At 37.3% G+C, this 13,056-nt stretch overlaps 1 protein-coding gene and 1 non-coding gene across 2 annotated transcripts; both read left to right on the top strand.

Annotated features, from left to right (window-relative positions):
• The first annotated feature begins 465 nt into the window (after positions 1-465).
• On the top strand, positions 466-12,842 carry RABGGTB (Rab geranylgeranyltransferase subunit beta). Its single transcript, XM_014310417.2, has 8 exons — positions 466-569; positions 1,554-1,751; positions 3,994-4,099; positions 5,513-5,565; positions 5,680-5,790; positions 8,863-8,988; positions 9,779-9,928; positions 11,831-12,842. The coding sequence occupies exons 2-8, from the start codon at positions 1,563-1,565 to the stop codon at positions 11,969-11,971; spliced, it is 876 nt and encodes a 291-aa protein (XP_014165892.1). The 5' UTR covers positions 466-569; positions 1,554-1,562; the 3' UTR covers positions 11,972-12,842.
• Positions 735-817, top strand: LOC115948799. Its single transcript, XR_004082575.1, has one exon. It is a non-coding gene; the product is annotated as a small nucleolar RNA SNORD45 (small nucleolar RNA).
• Positions 12,843-13,056: the final 214 nt, after the last annotated feature.

The raw sequence follows: 13,056 nt of genomic DNA, 5'->3' as shown, positions 1-13,056 counted from the left end.
TGTTGCGGTCGTCTGGCCTGCTGGAAAGCTTTGTTTTCCAGCGCGCGGCTGTATCGGCCTTGGAGAGACGCGAATCGCACTGGGTCCGCTCGGGGAAACGGGAGTGGCGCTCGCCTTTCCCGGGGCACGCGGGAGCACGCGGGCTGGGCCGGGGCCGTGGGGGCGCGGGGCGGCGCGGCTGGGCTCGGGGAAGGGCTCCTGCGTCTCGCATTTCAGGCTATTCTTGGCGAGTTGGTGTTATTTCTTAGCTTTATTGCAAGGTTCGGTTCGTAGCCTTTCCTGGAGAAGGGTTTAGCCAGGCTGAACTGTGATGGCGTGAGATGCGCAACCTGACCTAGGCTCAAAATAGCTAGAGAGATGTTTTTTCCCAGAGTCACAGTCACCGGTGTTAGCTATTTTATACCAAGTTGCTAAAACGTTTTGACCTGACATTGCAACTGACTTACTGGTGTTTTTTACAGGGGACACCGCAAAAGGATGTTATAATAAAACCCGATGCCCCAAGCACATTACTTTCAGAAAAACATGCGGACTATATAGCTTCATATGGAACAAAGAAAGATGATTATGTAGGTATCAGTTTGTTACAGTACAGCTGTGGTTTTGTTAACAGTAATAACCTTTATTTATTGGCTCAGAGCTGAGGGTTAGATGCATGTTAAAAAGCTAATTGTTTTTTATCCTGCAATACAAAGTATAAAATAAAGGTGGCCTTGCTAGGTGGTCTCTATCTAGGTCTGTGATGAGTTTTGGCATGTATTATCTGACTTTAAATTTGAAGATTATCATTTTAGCTCTATAATTGCTCTGAGACCTGAGAAACAAGCTACTAGCTTCTTCATTCACTAGAATGCACAAGTAGTTGTATTTGCATGTTACTGTTTTGATGGGACAACATGCGTCAATTTTACAGTCATAAGTGGTTGGATGTAGTCCACAACAATGGGATTCCACTTCCAGCAGGTAAAAATTGTCAATAACTGCGTACGTGAAGAAAAGTTGCGGTTTCCTTTACTGTTCACAAGAGCATGCCAAGCACTGTTGCTTTCAATAGTAGTGCATGTGAAAAAGTTTATGTAGTGCAGGTGATGTAATCAGTGTAAGAGAATTCAATATGAAATTTCACTCCCTAGTGCGACTTTAAATTGTGAGAGTTTTGGCACTTGGAAAAAGGGTTGTTATTTTTTGAGACTAGTTGGGGTGGCAATTTGAGGGCTTCTTTGAATGTCGCGATAATAAGTGATCTGAAGTGAACTGGTGCGCAACTATTTGTGGCTAATTTGACATTGAGCTTGACAGTTTGAACTAGAAAAATACAGGTGGGGGGGGAGAGAGTGTAGTACATGTTGGTATCTACATGTGCATTTTCCCGTATGTATGTGTATATACATGTGCATGATGTACAGAGTATCTGTGAGTGGCTGATGTGTAGTTGCGGTTGGAAAATGGTTGACTAACTAGAAGCTATTTGTGAAAGTTAACTAACGTATTTTCATTACCGTACGTTGATGGTGTGCTTATCTGATCAAGAACTAAAATAATGCACTGTTTAGGAATACTGTATGTCGGAGTATTTGAGGATGAGTGGTGTATACTGGGGACTGACAGCAATGGATCTCATGGGGCAGCTGCATCGAATGAACAAAGAAGAAATTCTGTCATTCATCAAATCGTGTCAACATGAGTGTGGTGGAATAAGTGCCAGCATAGGTCATGATCCTCATCTTCTGTATACCCTCAGTGCTGTCCAGGTAAATGTAGGAGGGTAATTTTACAAAAAAAATGTTTGTGATTAAGATTTTGATGATTGCAGATTTATGAACCAGTTACTGTTGGAGGCCCATGACAAAAATGATTTCGGTATCTTAATAAGAAAACAATCTAGTGGACAAAACTGTAGGATTTAGATGTATTACTGTCTAAAAATTGACATATTTGGGAATGTTTTAATGGTCAATCAATGGTTACTGCATTGTTGCCAGTTTAGTACGTTATCTTGGAATACTCCTTAGCTACAGGTTTTACTGGAGCAATTTATAGATAATTTTTGATTTTGTAAATTCTTCTTAGTGTACGTTGAGGTGACAGATAAGTATGACCAGAACAAGAGCAAATTTTTTTATTTTTATATGAGTTTTTTGGGGGTGTGTAATTTAAAAATTGTACTAGTGTCTTGAACATTTAATTTATTTGGTGCATATGCTCCCCCTGATAAGAAGTAACTCTCAATCTTATTTTTTCACTGCAGCTATCTCCCTTATAGACTTGTTTTCTCACTATTGCTCATGCCTTTGTTTTGTTTTTTGTTTTTGTTTGCTCTGCTGATGCAAACCATTTTGTGAAAAAGTACTGAAAAGGCTCAAACACTTCTGAACAATTAGCTTGATTGCTTGAAGGATGTGTCTCTCATTCAGTCTTATGGATGAAGTATTTTAATGGCATTACAAAAAAAAACCAAAATGGCATTCTTTTCTAGGCAGAAACTATGCTGGATTTAAGATATTGGTTTTGAACCCCTTAGGTAGGACAGGATGCTCTAAGGTTGATCATTATTACCACTTTAGCACTAGAATTACTCTGAATACACTGTGAGAACCAGGACACTAAAGTTTTTCCAGGCTGTGATGTCTGAACTTTTCCAAACTGTCCAATCCAGCTCCTTTCACAAATTCCAATTCAGTATAAGGGGGGTACAATTTGAGGTTGTTACCTTACCTATTAGATATGTTAGTTCTTAGATATGTACTTGATGTTAGTAGGAGATATTTTCATGTTAACTAAACTGAGCTGTAGCTGTCCAAACTGGAAAAGTGTTCACAAATGCTGATGTAAAGTTTTTGTGGTAAATGTAACCAGCGTATCTTAATGAGTGTGCATGGTCTTAGTGAACAAACACCGTTTAGTGCTGTCTACGTATCCAGGATGTTTAAAGGGTCACATCTTATGTTGTTGTGATCTCACTTAATAGTAATTTGTTCAGGTTTGCAATTAGGGTGCATGTTGTGATTACATATTTTCTGTTGGAGTTGTAGGTTCTTTTTTTTAGAATTTTCCATAAGACTTATATTTTATTTGACTTCAATTTTATCTAACAATTGAAAGATTCCAGCTAACTAGATTTAAAGTCATAGTGTCCAGTGTTTTTCAGATTGGTACTATAATATTGCTTTGTTTCAGCTGGGTTTTTTTCCATTTTGTGCTGTATAATAAATTCTTATTTACTGTCTTTACTGATTTGCAAGGTATGAGTAAAAACATGAAGTCAGATAGGGCTCAGGAACAGTACTGTTGTTTTCAGGTGATATTGTGTCATACAGATTTGCTGGTTTAAATCGGTGGTGGAAATTGGAAATTGGTTTGGAAAATTGTATTCCCTACTATAACCTTCATTTTTCTTCCAGAATATATTCACTGTACAGTTGATGTATAATCATATTGTTCATACTTAAATTATTGCATTTTGGTTCTATTCGTTACATTTAAAATTTTAATTTAAATAAAAATCTAATAATTTGAAACAAGTTATTGTTGATAAGTTTGCACTGTAAGTGGAGTTAGTAACTTCACATACACATATCCAAGTAGTCACAGTGCAAAACTACAAATTGGTACATCTAAGGTGTCATTGTCCCATTACAATATTGACCATAATCAAATATCTGTTCTACATATTGCTAACATAAAATAAATAAACCTGGTTGTGATTTTGAAAGGAGACCTCAACACTGGAACGTAACAAAGCATGATAGAGTTCAGTGGGAATTGTTTGTATCTCCCTTTGAGAATGTCCTAAAGGTTTTAGACAAAGATAATCTACAGTGCAGAGATTAACTACTAAAGTGGGAAAAACGTTTAATAAACCTTACCAAATAGTATTCAGAGTTAATTAAATAATGTCTTTTATAAATCCATGATTTTTTTTTGTTAAGAAATAAATTTTTAAAATTTTTGCTCGTCTTTGATTATTACTGTGTCCTTTTTTTCCCCTCCCAGATTCTTATTTTATATGATAGTCTCCATGTAGTTGATGTAAATAAAATTGTTGAATATATACAGAGCTTGCAGAAAGAAGATGGATCGTTTGCTGGAGACGAATGGGGTAATTTTTAGATCTTTTAAATGTAGTGTCTAGGTTGACTTGTGTAAGTCTGTAAACTTAAATTTCCTTGGATGGTCTTTTTGCATATGTATTATATGGGAACACTTATTATCTGAGTCATGAAAAAGAAGAGTTTGTGAAGGACAGAATTATGTTTCATTCCTTTCATAAATATTCTCAACTTCAGTTCCATTCTTGTATTAAGAATAAAGTGTCTTGATGAAGAAAACTTTCGGGCATTTTTAACTTAACAGTACTTTGAAATACTAGATACGCTCTTTCATAAAGGAATGTTTTATACTTGCTATTTGATGGTAGTTAGTAATGAACTATATCCATGTCAAATATGAAAGGATTTTTCACTTTGTGGGAGTGAGAAAAACTAGGTTTGTACTCATTAACTTCTCTTAATACTGATTTTGTTTCTGCATATAAATTCTTTATGAACAAATACAGCATTTTTAAGCTGTAGCATAAATATTTAGTCACTCTCAAGGTATTTATCACCACGGAAGACCTACTACTTCTACTGAAGTAGTAAGAAAATCTACTGCATATCATTCTTGTTCAGGTAAAATTCAGCAACTGAGATGTTAGCAGTATATGTATGCTACTGTAAAGGTAGACAGTATGCTGTGTGCTAAATTGGTTCATAGTTTGCTGCGTCCTTTTTGTTGAAGTATTCCGAGAGGCGCAGCTGAGGGAGTGTGATCCCTGATGTAGGATGGAGCAGCAGATATTTGGTTTTTGTGTTTCAGCTTGTGAATGAAGTCTTGTAAAAGTTTGACCAAGAAATGGAATGTTTGCAGCTCAGTTAAATTTTAAATTGTGACTTCACGTATCAATTGACTAGAATTTGTGCTAAAAGAGTTATATTGGACTTGACAAGCAATCATTCTGATATAGGTGTAGGAGCTTCGGTTTTTCTTCCAGGTACAAATATGCAAAAGAAGCCTTGTAACTTTAATTAGATTTCCCCTAAAACAAGAAATGGCTTCTACTTCCGGCTGGATTTAAGGCAAAGCAAGAGCTGTCCGATTATTTTTGCATTATTTCCATTGCTCTGCAACTATCTATAGAGCACTACAGAAAGCTCTAAAATTAAACAGTTGTTTGTAAATTACCCCTAGCTGAATTGATTTGGATATATAGCTGTCCAGCTCTAAATGAGTTGTTGACTTTTATGCGCAGTAAAACATACAGATCACTTAAATGGTAATGTATATTTTCTAAATTACTGGGGAGATAATTGGTAAGCTGGAAAATTAAATTGTATGGGGGGATTTTTTTTAGCTGATTTTTGTTTTTTGATGTAGAACCTAGGATTTTAGCATTTTGTTCTGTATTTTCAGTAGTGATTTAAATGTATGTTGAAAAAATAATTGATTTCATTCCTTATCCCACACATTATAGGAGAAATAGATACAAGGTTCTCTTTCTGTGCTGCAGCAACTCTTGCACTTCTGGTAAGTCCTAAACCACCACTTGCATAAGTAGAGAATCAGTTGGTACTGCTGAAGTTTCTGCAGAAGATCAGCTTGATAGGATATCAAATGCATTAATTATTTTCTGACTTGCAGGGAAAGCTGGATGCTATTGATGTGGGAAAAGCAGTTGAATTCGTTTTGTCCTGTATGAACTTCGATGGAGGATTTGGTTGTAGACCAGGTTCCGAATCACATGCAGGACAGGTGAGTTTCTCTTCATATGGAAATACTTTAAATTAGCAAGCATCACATACTGCCTGTAAATGTTTCTTTGCAGCATGTATCAGTGATGACAATGGATGTACCTCTTGTTTCCCAAATGCCTGATTCTCATATCTTAGTTAAAATAAATGAACAGATAAGTAACCTAATCTGGGAAGGTGAGTTGAGAGTTTAGGTAGGAAAAAAGACAGTAATAGAACAGCTTTTAGGACTGTATTTGAATCTTCACATAGTGATTTTGAAATTGCTAGCATGAGGATTTTTAGAGAATTTGAAATGGGTATCAATGGAGACGGTGAACAAGATTTATCACTTGTTTCTGACAGAAGTCATAATGAGACATAAACGTTAATTGTATAGTCTGTTTGAGATTTATCAGCCAATGAACCCAAATAAAAACCAGACATGAATCCTGTCAAGAATTACTTAATTTTTTAAGGAAAGTCAGTTTTTAGATTACATACCTAACTTAGTAATGGGCATATTTCTCAGCTAGAATCACTAGTGTTACGCACTGTTACTGGTGACAGAGAATTCTGAAAATAGCTCAATAAAACGTACTTGAGAAGAAAATGCAGTAGTATAATTAGAAAAAATTAAGGGATCTCACAAGGAAGACAATCTAAGTAACTTCTTTCAACAGGAAATTTACATAATGGAAATAATTTTAAATTTAAATTTACCTTTCCTATTTTTTTTCTTTTCATGGAAAAGTTTAGTGCACTTAACCCGAATATGTGAAAAAAATCAACTTTTAATGCTGTTGCAGTTACCTGTTAATTTTGCATAATTAGGGTGAGTAATGCCATAGCTAGGATTCACCTCATCACATGAAAATATTAAAGGCATTTTGTTGACAAGTGTTGGGTTTCCTGCCCCTTCTTAGTTTAAAATCAGGAAAAAAGTTAAATCTGTTACGTGTCATTACCTTATAGTTTTAATGTACGGTAGCATTGCCCATATAGTCTAAATGGCTGGACCATGTTCTAGTGTTTGAGGAAGTCAGTTCCATAGCTGAACCCACTCTGTTTGCAGCTGGCATTTTCTGTGAGGATTAGATCTATTGTGCTTATTCACATACTCCTTAAAAAGCTCTCTCTTTCATCTCCATGAAAGTTCAGTATTTTTCTGGGAATATTGCCAAACCTGATCTCCTTTTATAAGCGGGTGACCTGCCTAGTAGGTGAGAGAAAGGCAGTGGATGTCTACCCAGACTTGAGTAAAGCTTTTGACATGCTTTCCCACAGAATTCTGGAGAGGCTGCAGCCCATGGCTTGGACAGGGTGCAGTCTTGGCTGCATGGCCAGACCCAGAGAGTAGTGGGGAATGATGTTAAATCCAGTTAGTGAAGGGTCACAAATGGGATTCTCCAGGGCTCAGTTTTGGGGCCAGTCCTTTTTGATATCCTCATCATGTGGTCTGGACAAAGGAATCAAGTGCATCCTCAGTAAGTCACAGGAAGGACCAGTTTGTGTGGGAGTTTTGATTCATGGGCAGAAGGCTCTGCACAGCCTGGATCCATGGGCCAAGGCCAACTGTGTGATGTCCAACAAGGCCAAGTGCCGGGTCCTGCGCTTGTGTTACAACAGCCCTGTGGAATGCTCCAGGTTTGGGCAAGAGTGGCTGGAAGGCTGCCCAGCAGGAAAGGACGTAGGGGTGCTGGTCGACAGGAGCTAGCTGTATATCAGTCCAGGTGTGCGCAGGTGGGCAAGAAGGCCGTTGGCACCTGAACCAGCCACAGTGTGGTCACTGGACCAGGGCTGTTGGTGTCCCTTGTGGCGGCACTGCTGGGGCGCCTCCAATCCTGTAGGCAGTTTTGAGCCCATCACTTCCAAAAGGACATTATGGTGCTGGAGCATGTCTAGAGAAGGGTAATAGAGCTGGAGAAGGGTCTGGAACATAAGGCCTGTGAGGAGCAGCTGAGGGTACTGGAGTGTTTAGTCCTGAGAAAAGAAGGTTCAGGAGAAACTACCTGAAAAGATGTTGTGGCAAGGTGGGGGTCAGCCTTTTCTCACAGTCATTTAGTTACAGGACAAGGGAAAATGACCTCAAGTTGCACTGCAGGAGATTCAGGTTGCATATTAGGAAGAATTTCTTCACTGAAGGAGTGGTTAAGCATTGGAGCAGACTCCCTAGGAAAGTGGTGGAGTCTCCATCTCTGGAAGCGTTCAAAAATGAGTAGATGTGGCACTTCCTGATATAGTGTAGTGTTATTTGGTGGTATTCAGTTAAAGGTTGGACTTGATGATTTTAGAGGCCTTTTCCAGCCTTAATGATTCCATGATTCTTGGCTTTTTGTGCTTTGCTGCTTTCTTATTGACTGCATAAAATGTGACCAAAGTATGCTGTTGCATCATAAATGTATCTCCAAGGAAAAAGCTATTAATTTTAAAATTATTATTAAAAGGGGATTAAATTAAAATTAATACAATTAATTTTATCAATTAATTCTATTAACTAATTTATTTAGGGGATTAATAAAATTAAAAGGGGATTAACTAATGCAGATATATTACATGACACTTTGAAAGTAAGCATGACTGAACACATAGGGAAAATATTGCCAAGATAGTTAATGATCTGAGTTAGCCTGTTTCTGTTAGGGAGTTCATTTGGTCTTTTGTTTGCCGTTTGCAAGTGTTAGGGTAAAAGGCAGATACAGGAACAAGCCATAGACTGGATGCAAAATTTTTATAAAGGCCATATCCAGCCTGCAGAAGTCGGTTTGACTACTCTGGCTTGAGAGTCTGTGTTTTTAAAATAAAATTATATGGCTCGCTCAGATCTCCTACGATTATGTTCCAAACCTTGCGTTACTGTCTTATATTAGTGAAATATTACAAATTGTGCTACTGGTACCTTTTTACAAAAGGAACTATAACAATAACATGGTTTTCTAAAGGAAAAGTCTTTGAATCTAAAAGTTGAAATGTGTGTGAGCTTATTTTGCATTGTTTATATGACTGTATTGTTGCTTTGAGATCTTCCTGCATTTAGTCTGCTAAACTATATTTAGTTATTAAATACACAAAAAATTTATGTCTGTAATTTTAGATCTATTGTTGCACAGGATTTCTGGCTATAACGGACCAGTTGCATCAAGTAAATGTTGACTTGCTGGGTTGGTGGCTTTGTGAACGTCAGTTACCTTCTGGAGGTCTCAATGGACGACCAGAGAAGGTATTTCGGGGCTTCTTTTCTTTGTTCAAACCACAATAGAGATTGCTTTTTCTGAAGCTGAACTACTGCAAAATGTTATGACTTCTATAAAACATTTAGTAAACTTTTCGAAGAAGTCAGGCCTTCATCCTGATTCTTTCTTTTGTTACTAACACCTGTTATGCAGTCCTTAGCTATGCTTCATTTCAGTCCTCAGTATAGCAAAGCACACATGCTGAAGGATGTCTTGCTGACCACTTGAACTATTATCCTGTTAAACTGGGTCTCTAATATTTTCTGACTTGGGGAATGATCTTTCTATAGGATTTGTATAAAAATTGCTGTTCTACTGGATGTAAATCCTGAGTGTCATAGTGTTCCACATGACACTAGCGATTTGTGTAACCTAGAATAATCTCTGGCAAATAGATAATCAACCAACAGATTCCCCTGCTTCCCCCCTTGCCTCGAAAATACAAATAGTTGACATGAACTTCTCTGTATTTCCTCTTCAAAGAAGTGCTGTGGTTTTTCAGCCTCTCTCACAGAAGGTGAAGTCTTTAAAAATCACATTCTTGTGGTCTTGTTTCTTGAAGAAGTTTGAAAAAGATAGTTTCCTTTCCTGAAAACAGAAGTCTGTTGAAAAGAGACTCTGTCAAGAAATTCTTTTACTCCAAAGACAATCTTAAGTGTTGTGTCTCTGTGAGAGTATTATGATAGCACACCTGATAATGTGCAGAATTACCAGTAAAGTTTGCAACATTATGTTTAAAACCCAGGCAAATGTTTTATCTGCCTCTCTGCTTGCCAGTTACCTGATGTATGTTATTCATGGTGGGTGCTAGCTTCTTTGAAGATGATTGGCAGGATACAGTGGATTGACAGAGAGAAACTGCGCTGCTTTATTTTGGCGTGCCAGGATGAGGAGTCTGGAGGATTTGCTGACAGACCAGGAGATATGGTAAGTGTTGTTTTTTCTAAATAAAATACACATGAAAATTTCAACTGGAAATATAAATTTTTGTTTGAGTGTAACTCAACTCATGGTCTAGGTGGGTTTTGCAGAGGCTGCAGTTTACTCTGAAGGAAGAATAGTGTAGAATTGCCATTGAAGGTGTACTCGGGGAGCGCATTCTTTATAACGCACACATATCCCCCAGTGAAGTCAGTTGCCATTCCTTACAAAATCTGGTTTGGTCCCCCACAACACACACAACACAAACCATTTCTCACAAGACCATTTGGAAGATGTGTGTAAAAACGCTCTGTTTGGTGGTGGGTTTTCCTGTGCATGTGTGGGTTCTTTGGGTTTATTATTTTGTTTTGTGAAATGGTCTGCAAGCTAAAGTTTGGTGTAGGTTAAATAGTCTTCAACTCTCTTGGTGGTTTTGTCTGATCTCATTAAATCAAGAGTTTTCATTAGCAATCCCTATACACTAACTTTCATTATTTGCTAGCCCAGCCACTGAATAAATCTTGTATCTGACATTTGTCTAGCTGAGGGAGGAAGAAGCTTTTGTGATAACATCAAGAGGCTGGTGCTATCGATTTTTTGCTTGTTGAGAAAGCAGTTACAGTTTAGCCAGTCTGTTCTCTTTCGTTTCAAGTGGAAGTAACTGATACTGTCCCAGTGAAATGGCAAATAAAGTTTTTATCTTTCAAGAGTGCTGGACAGATAAAATAAAAAGTATTGTGAGACTTCATTCCTTTTGAACACTTGGCTTATTTGTTAATGGTCTGGAAAGGTATTGGCTGTTTTTATTGCAGCTGTCCATGTCTGCTCCCTTCTCCACAAATGCATTAAAAAATAAAGTAACTTTTTATTTTTTTGCAAGCAGCTACTTTATTCCCAGTTGGGGGAGAAATCTGTTAACTCCGACCTGTCATTTGGAAAGTGTTTTTGTGTTCTTAAAATAGGAAGAGTTTTGTATTTCTAAAGAGCTTACAGGAAGACTTTTTTTGTTTTCAGAATTCTTGAAGAAAAGCCCAGAATTTGAAGTCTAAATGCTTTTCTATCTTTGAATAATGAAATATTTGTATCTTCTTGGAAGAGCATCTCTGAAGAGCCTTTTCTCTATAACTAAGGAGGGCACCTTTGGGACAGCTTTTCTATGTTACATTAGCAGTCATTTAATATTATTTTTACCTGACTTTGATTGCTGAAGTGTAGAAATTTCTACTCCTGTAGAAATGTTGGCTCCCAGGTTTTTGCTTGATTCTTGTAGAAACTCAGTCCTAACAGACCTTGTTGTTTTAGGGTATTTTGTGTTTGGGTTGTTTTTTCATTTGTTTGTTTTGTAGGGGGGAGAGGGAGTGGTGGTCCTGTGGTTTAGGAGTAGAGGTTTGGGGGGATTGCTTTTATTTATACTTCTGGGAGGTTTTCTAGCAAAATAGGTTGCTGCTTCCCTCTCAAGGTTTTACACCTCGGCTCTGTATTTGGAGGCCAATAAAGAGCATTATGATGTTTCTGAAGAACAAATGGGGAATTTGTGGAAGTAGTACCTGTAGATGATCCAGTTTACTTTTAAAATGTTAATTATCTTTGCTTCTACCACCCTGTGATATTGCATGCTAATAGACAAATGTGAGTGCTTTCTGTCTAACTTGGAGTTGAAAATCGTCTTAGCAGCAGATAATTGACAAGCATGCCTGAGTAAATCATAGTACTGTGAATGCCTGCTATGGAAATTTCTTGCCTGTCAACACATGTTAGCACAAATGAAAATTTATTCAGTTGTACTGTCTTCCCCAGAGAAGCCATGGAGATTTTCTGTTCTCTTGCTGGCAAATGAAAATTTCATTCCATACAAGTGAAAACCAGTTGACTTTTGGAAACAGACACAAGCTTTCTTTTTTCTTCCAGGTGGATCCATTTCACACCTTATTTGGTATTGCTGGACTATCTTTATTAGGAGAAGAACAAATTAAGGCTGTCAATCCTGTCTTTTGTATGCCAGAAGACGTCCTTCGAAGAATAAACGTACAGCCTGAGCTTGTGAGCTAAGCCTTGTAAAAGACAAAAGCTTTGTACAACCAATTGCTTTTTGGTTTTACTGATTTATAATCTCATCTGTGAAACTGTCAGCATATTCTTCTTTCAGATGTGTTTACATTATGGAAGTAAAGCAATAGCTTTGCTGTGGCTATTCATAAAGTGACAACTTTATAAATTGTTTCAGAACAGGCTGGTTCTCTTAATCTGAGTGTAACATGTTGTTTTGTTGTATTCTAAGATGTGTAGAAACATTTCAATTCTGTATCTAAATGTATGGACCTTGGCTTTTTTTATTTTTAATATAATTTTCAAATCAGAGCTTGACTGTGTGAACGCTTAACTTTTCTATTCCTGTAATATCAACCATGCTAGTACTGGTCTTCATACAGGCCTCTTTTGATGGTGGATCATGCTAAGCACTGTAAAAAAACAAACAAAAAAAAACCCCAAACCAAACAAACCAATAAAATCCTACCTGAGGCCTGCACTTAATACCACACTTACATATTTAATTATTCCTGTTCACATTTGCCATCACTTTTCTATACTGAGAAACAGCTGCTTCTTCTCACAGTAATTGATACCAGTAATACCATAATTATGGTTCTTTTAAATATACAAATGTCTTCATTTATTGATGAGTCCCTTAGACAAAATTCCACTGATACCTGAGATACAGCACATCTTGAGTATGTAGAGTGAAACTTGCTAACATTAAACATTCTAGAGAAGGTCCCTGTTGGATGGTGACTTGTAATCGAACATAGAGTTGATGCTAAATCTCTTGCTGGGTTGAAATCCTGATTTTGTAGCTTTTAAGACACTTATTGTCAACACTTGATTTTGGTGTAGTTGGAAATAAAATTAGCTGTGGAAAATACTTGTTCTGTGAAGGGTGAAATCCTCTTTGTCTTCATAGAAGTGCTAAAATTACCTCTTAATTTACATTCCACACATCCTAGCTGAATGATATTCCACTTGTAATATACAGTAAAAGGTAATTGGGAAGGGGAGGAAGTCTTCTGATAATCTCTATACTTATGTTTAAGTAAGGCCTAAAGTTGTTTCACCTGTACTTCACTGAGCAGAGATAG

Source organism: Geospiza fortis, unplaced genomic scaffold (assembly GCF_000277835.1).
Source record: "Geospiza fortis unplaced genomic scaffold, GeoFor_1.0 scaffold496, whole genome shotgun sequence".
NCBI lineage: Eukaryota > Metazoa > Chordata > Aves > Passeriformes > Thraupidae > Geospiza > Geospiza fortis.
The sequence above is the reverse complement of the archived record's forward strand: the minus strand, read 5'-3'. Positions and strand labels throughout refer to the sequence as shown.

Bases quoted from the DNA above. Each gene is read 5' to 3' on its own strand.
- RABGGTB (XM_014310417.2), top strand. From the start codon at position 1,563: ATGTCGGAGTATTTGAGGATGAGTGGTGTATACTGGGGACTGACAGCA. The intron at 8,989-9,778 runs GTATTTCGGGGC...TCTGCTTGCCAG, and splicing joins TCAATGGACGACCAGAGAAG to TTACCTGATGTATGTTATTC. The intron at 9,929-11,830 runs GTAAGTGTTGTT...TTTTTCTTCCAG, and splicing joins CTGACAGACCAGGAGATATG to GTGGATCCATTTCACACCTT.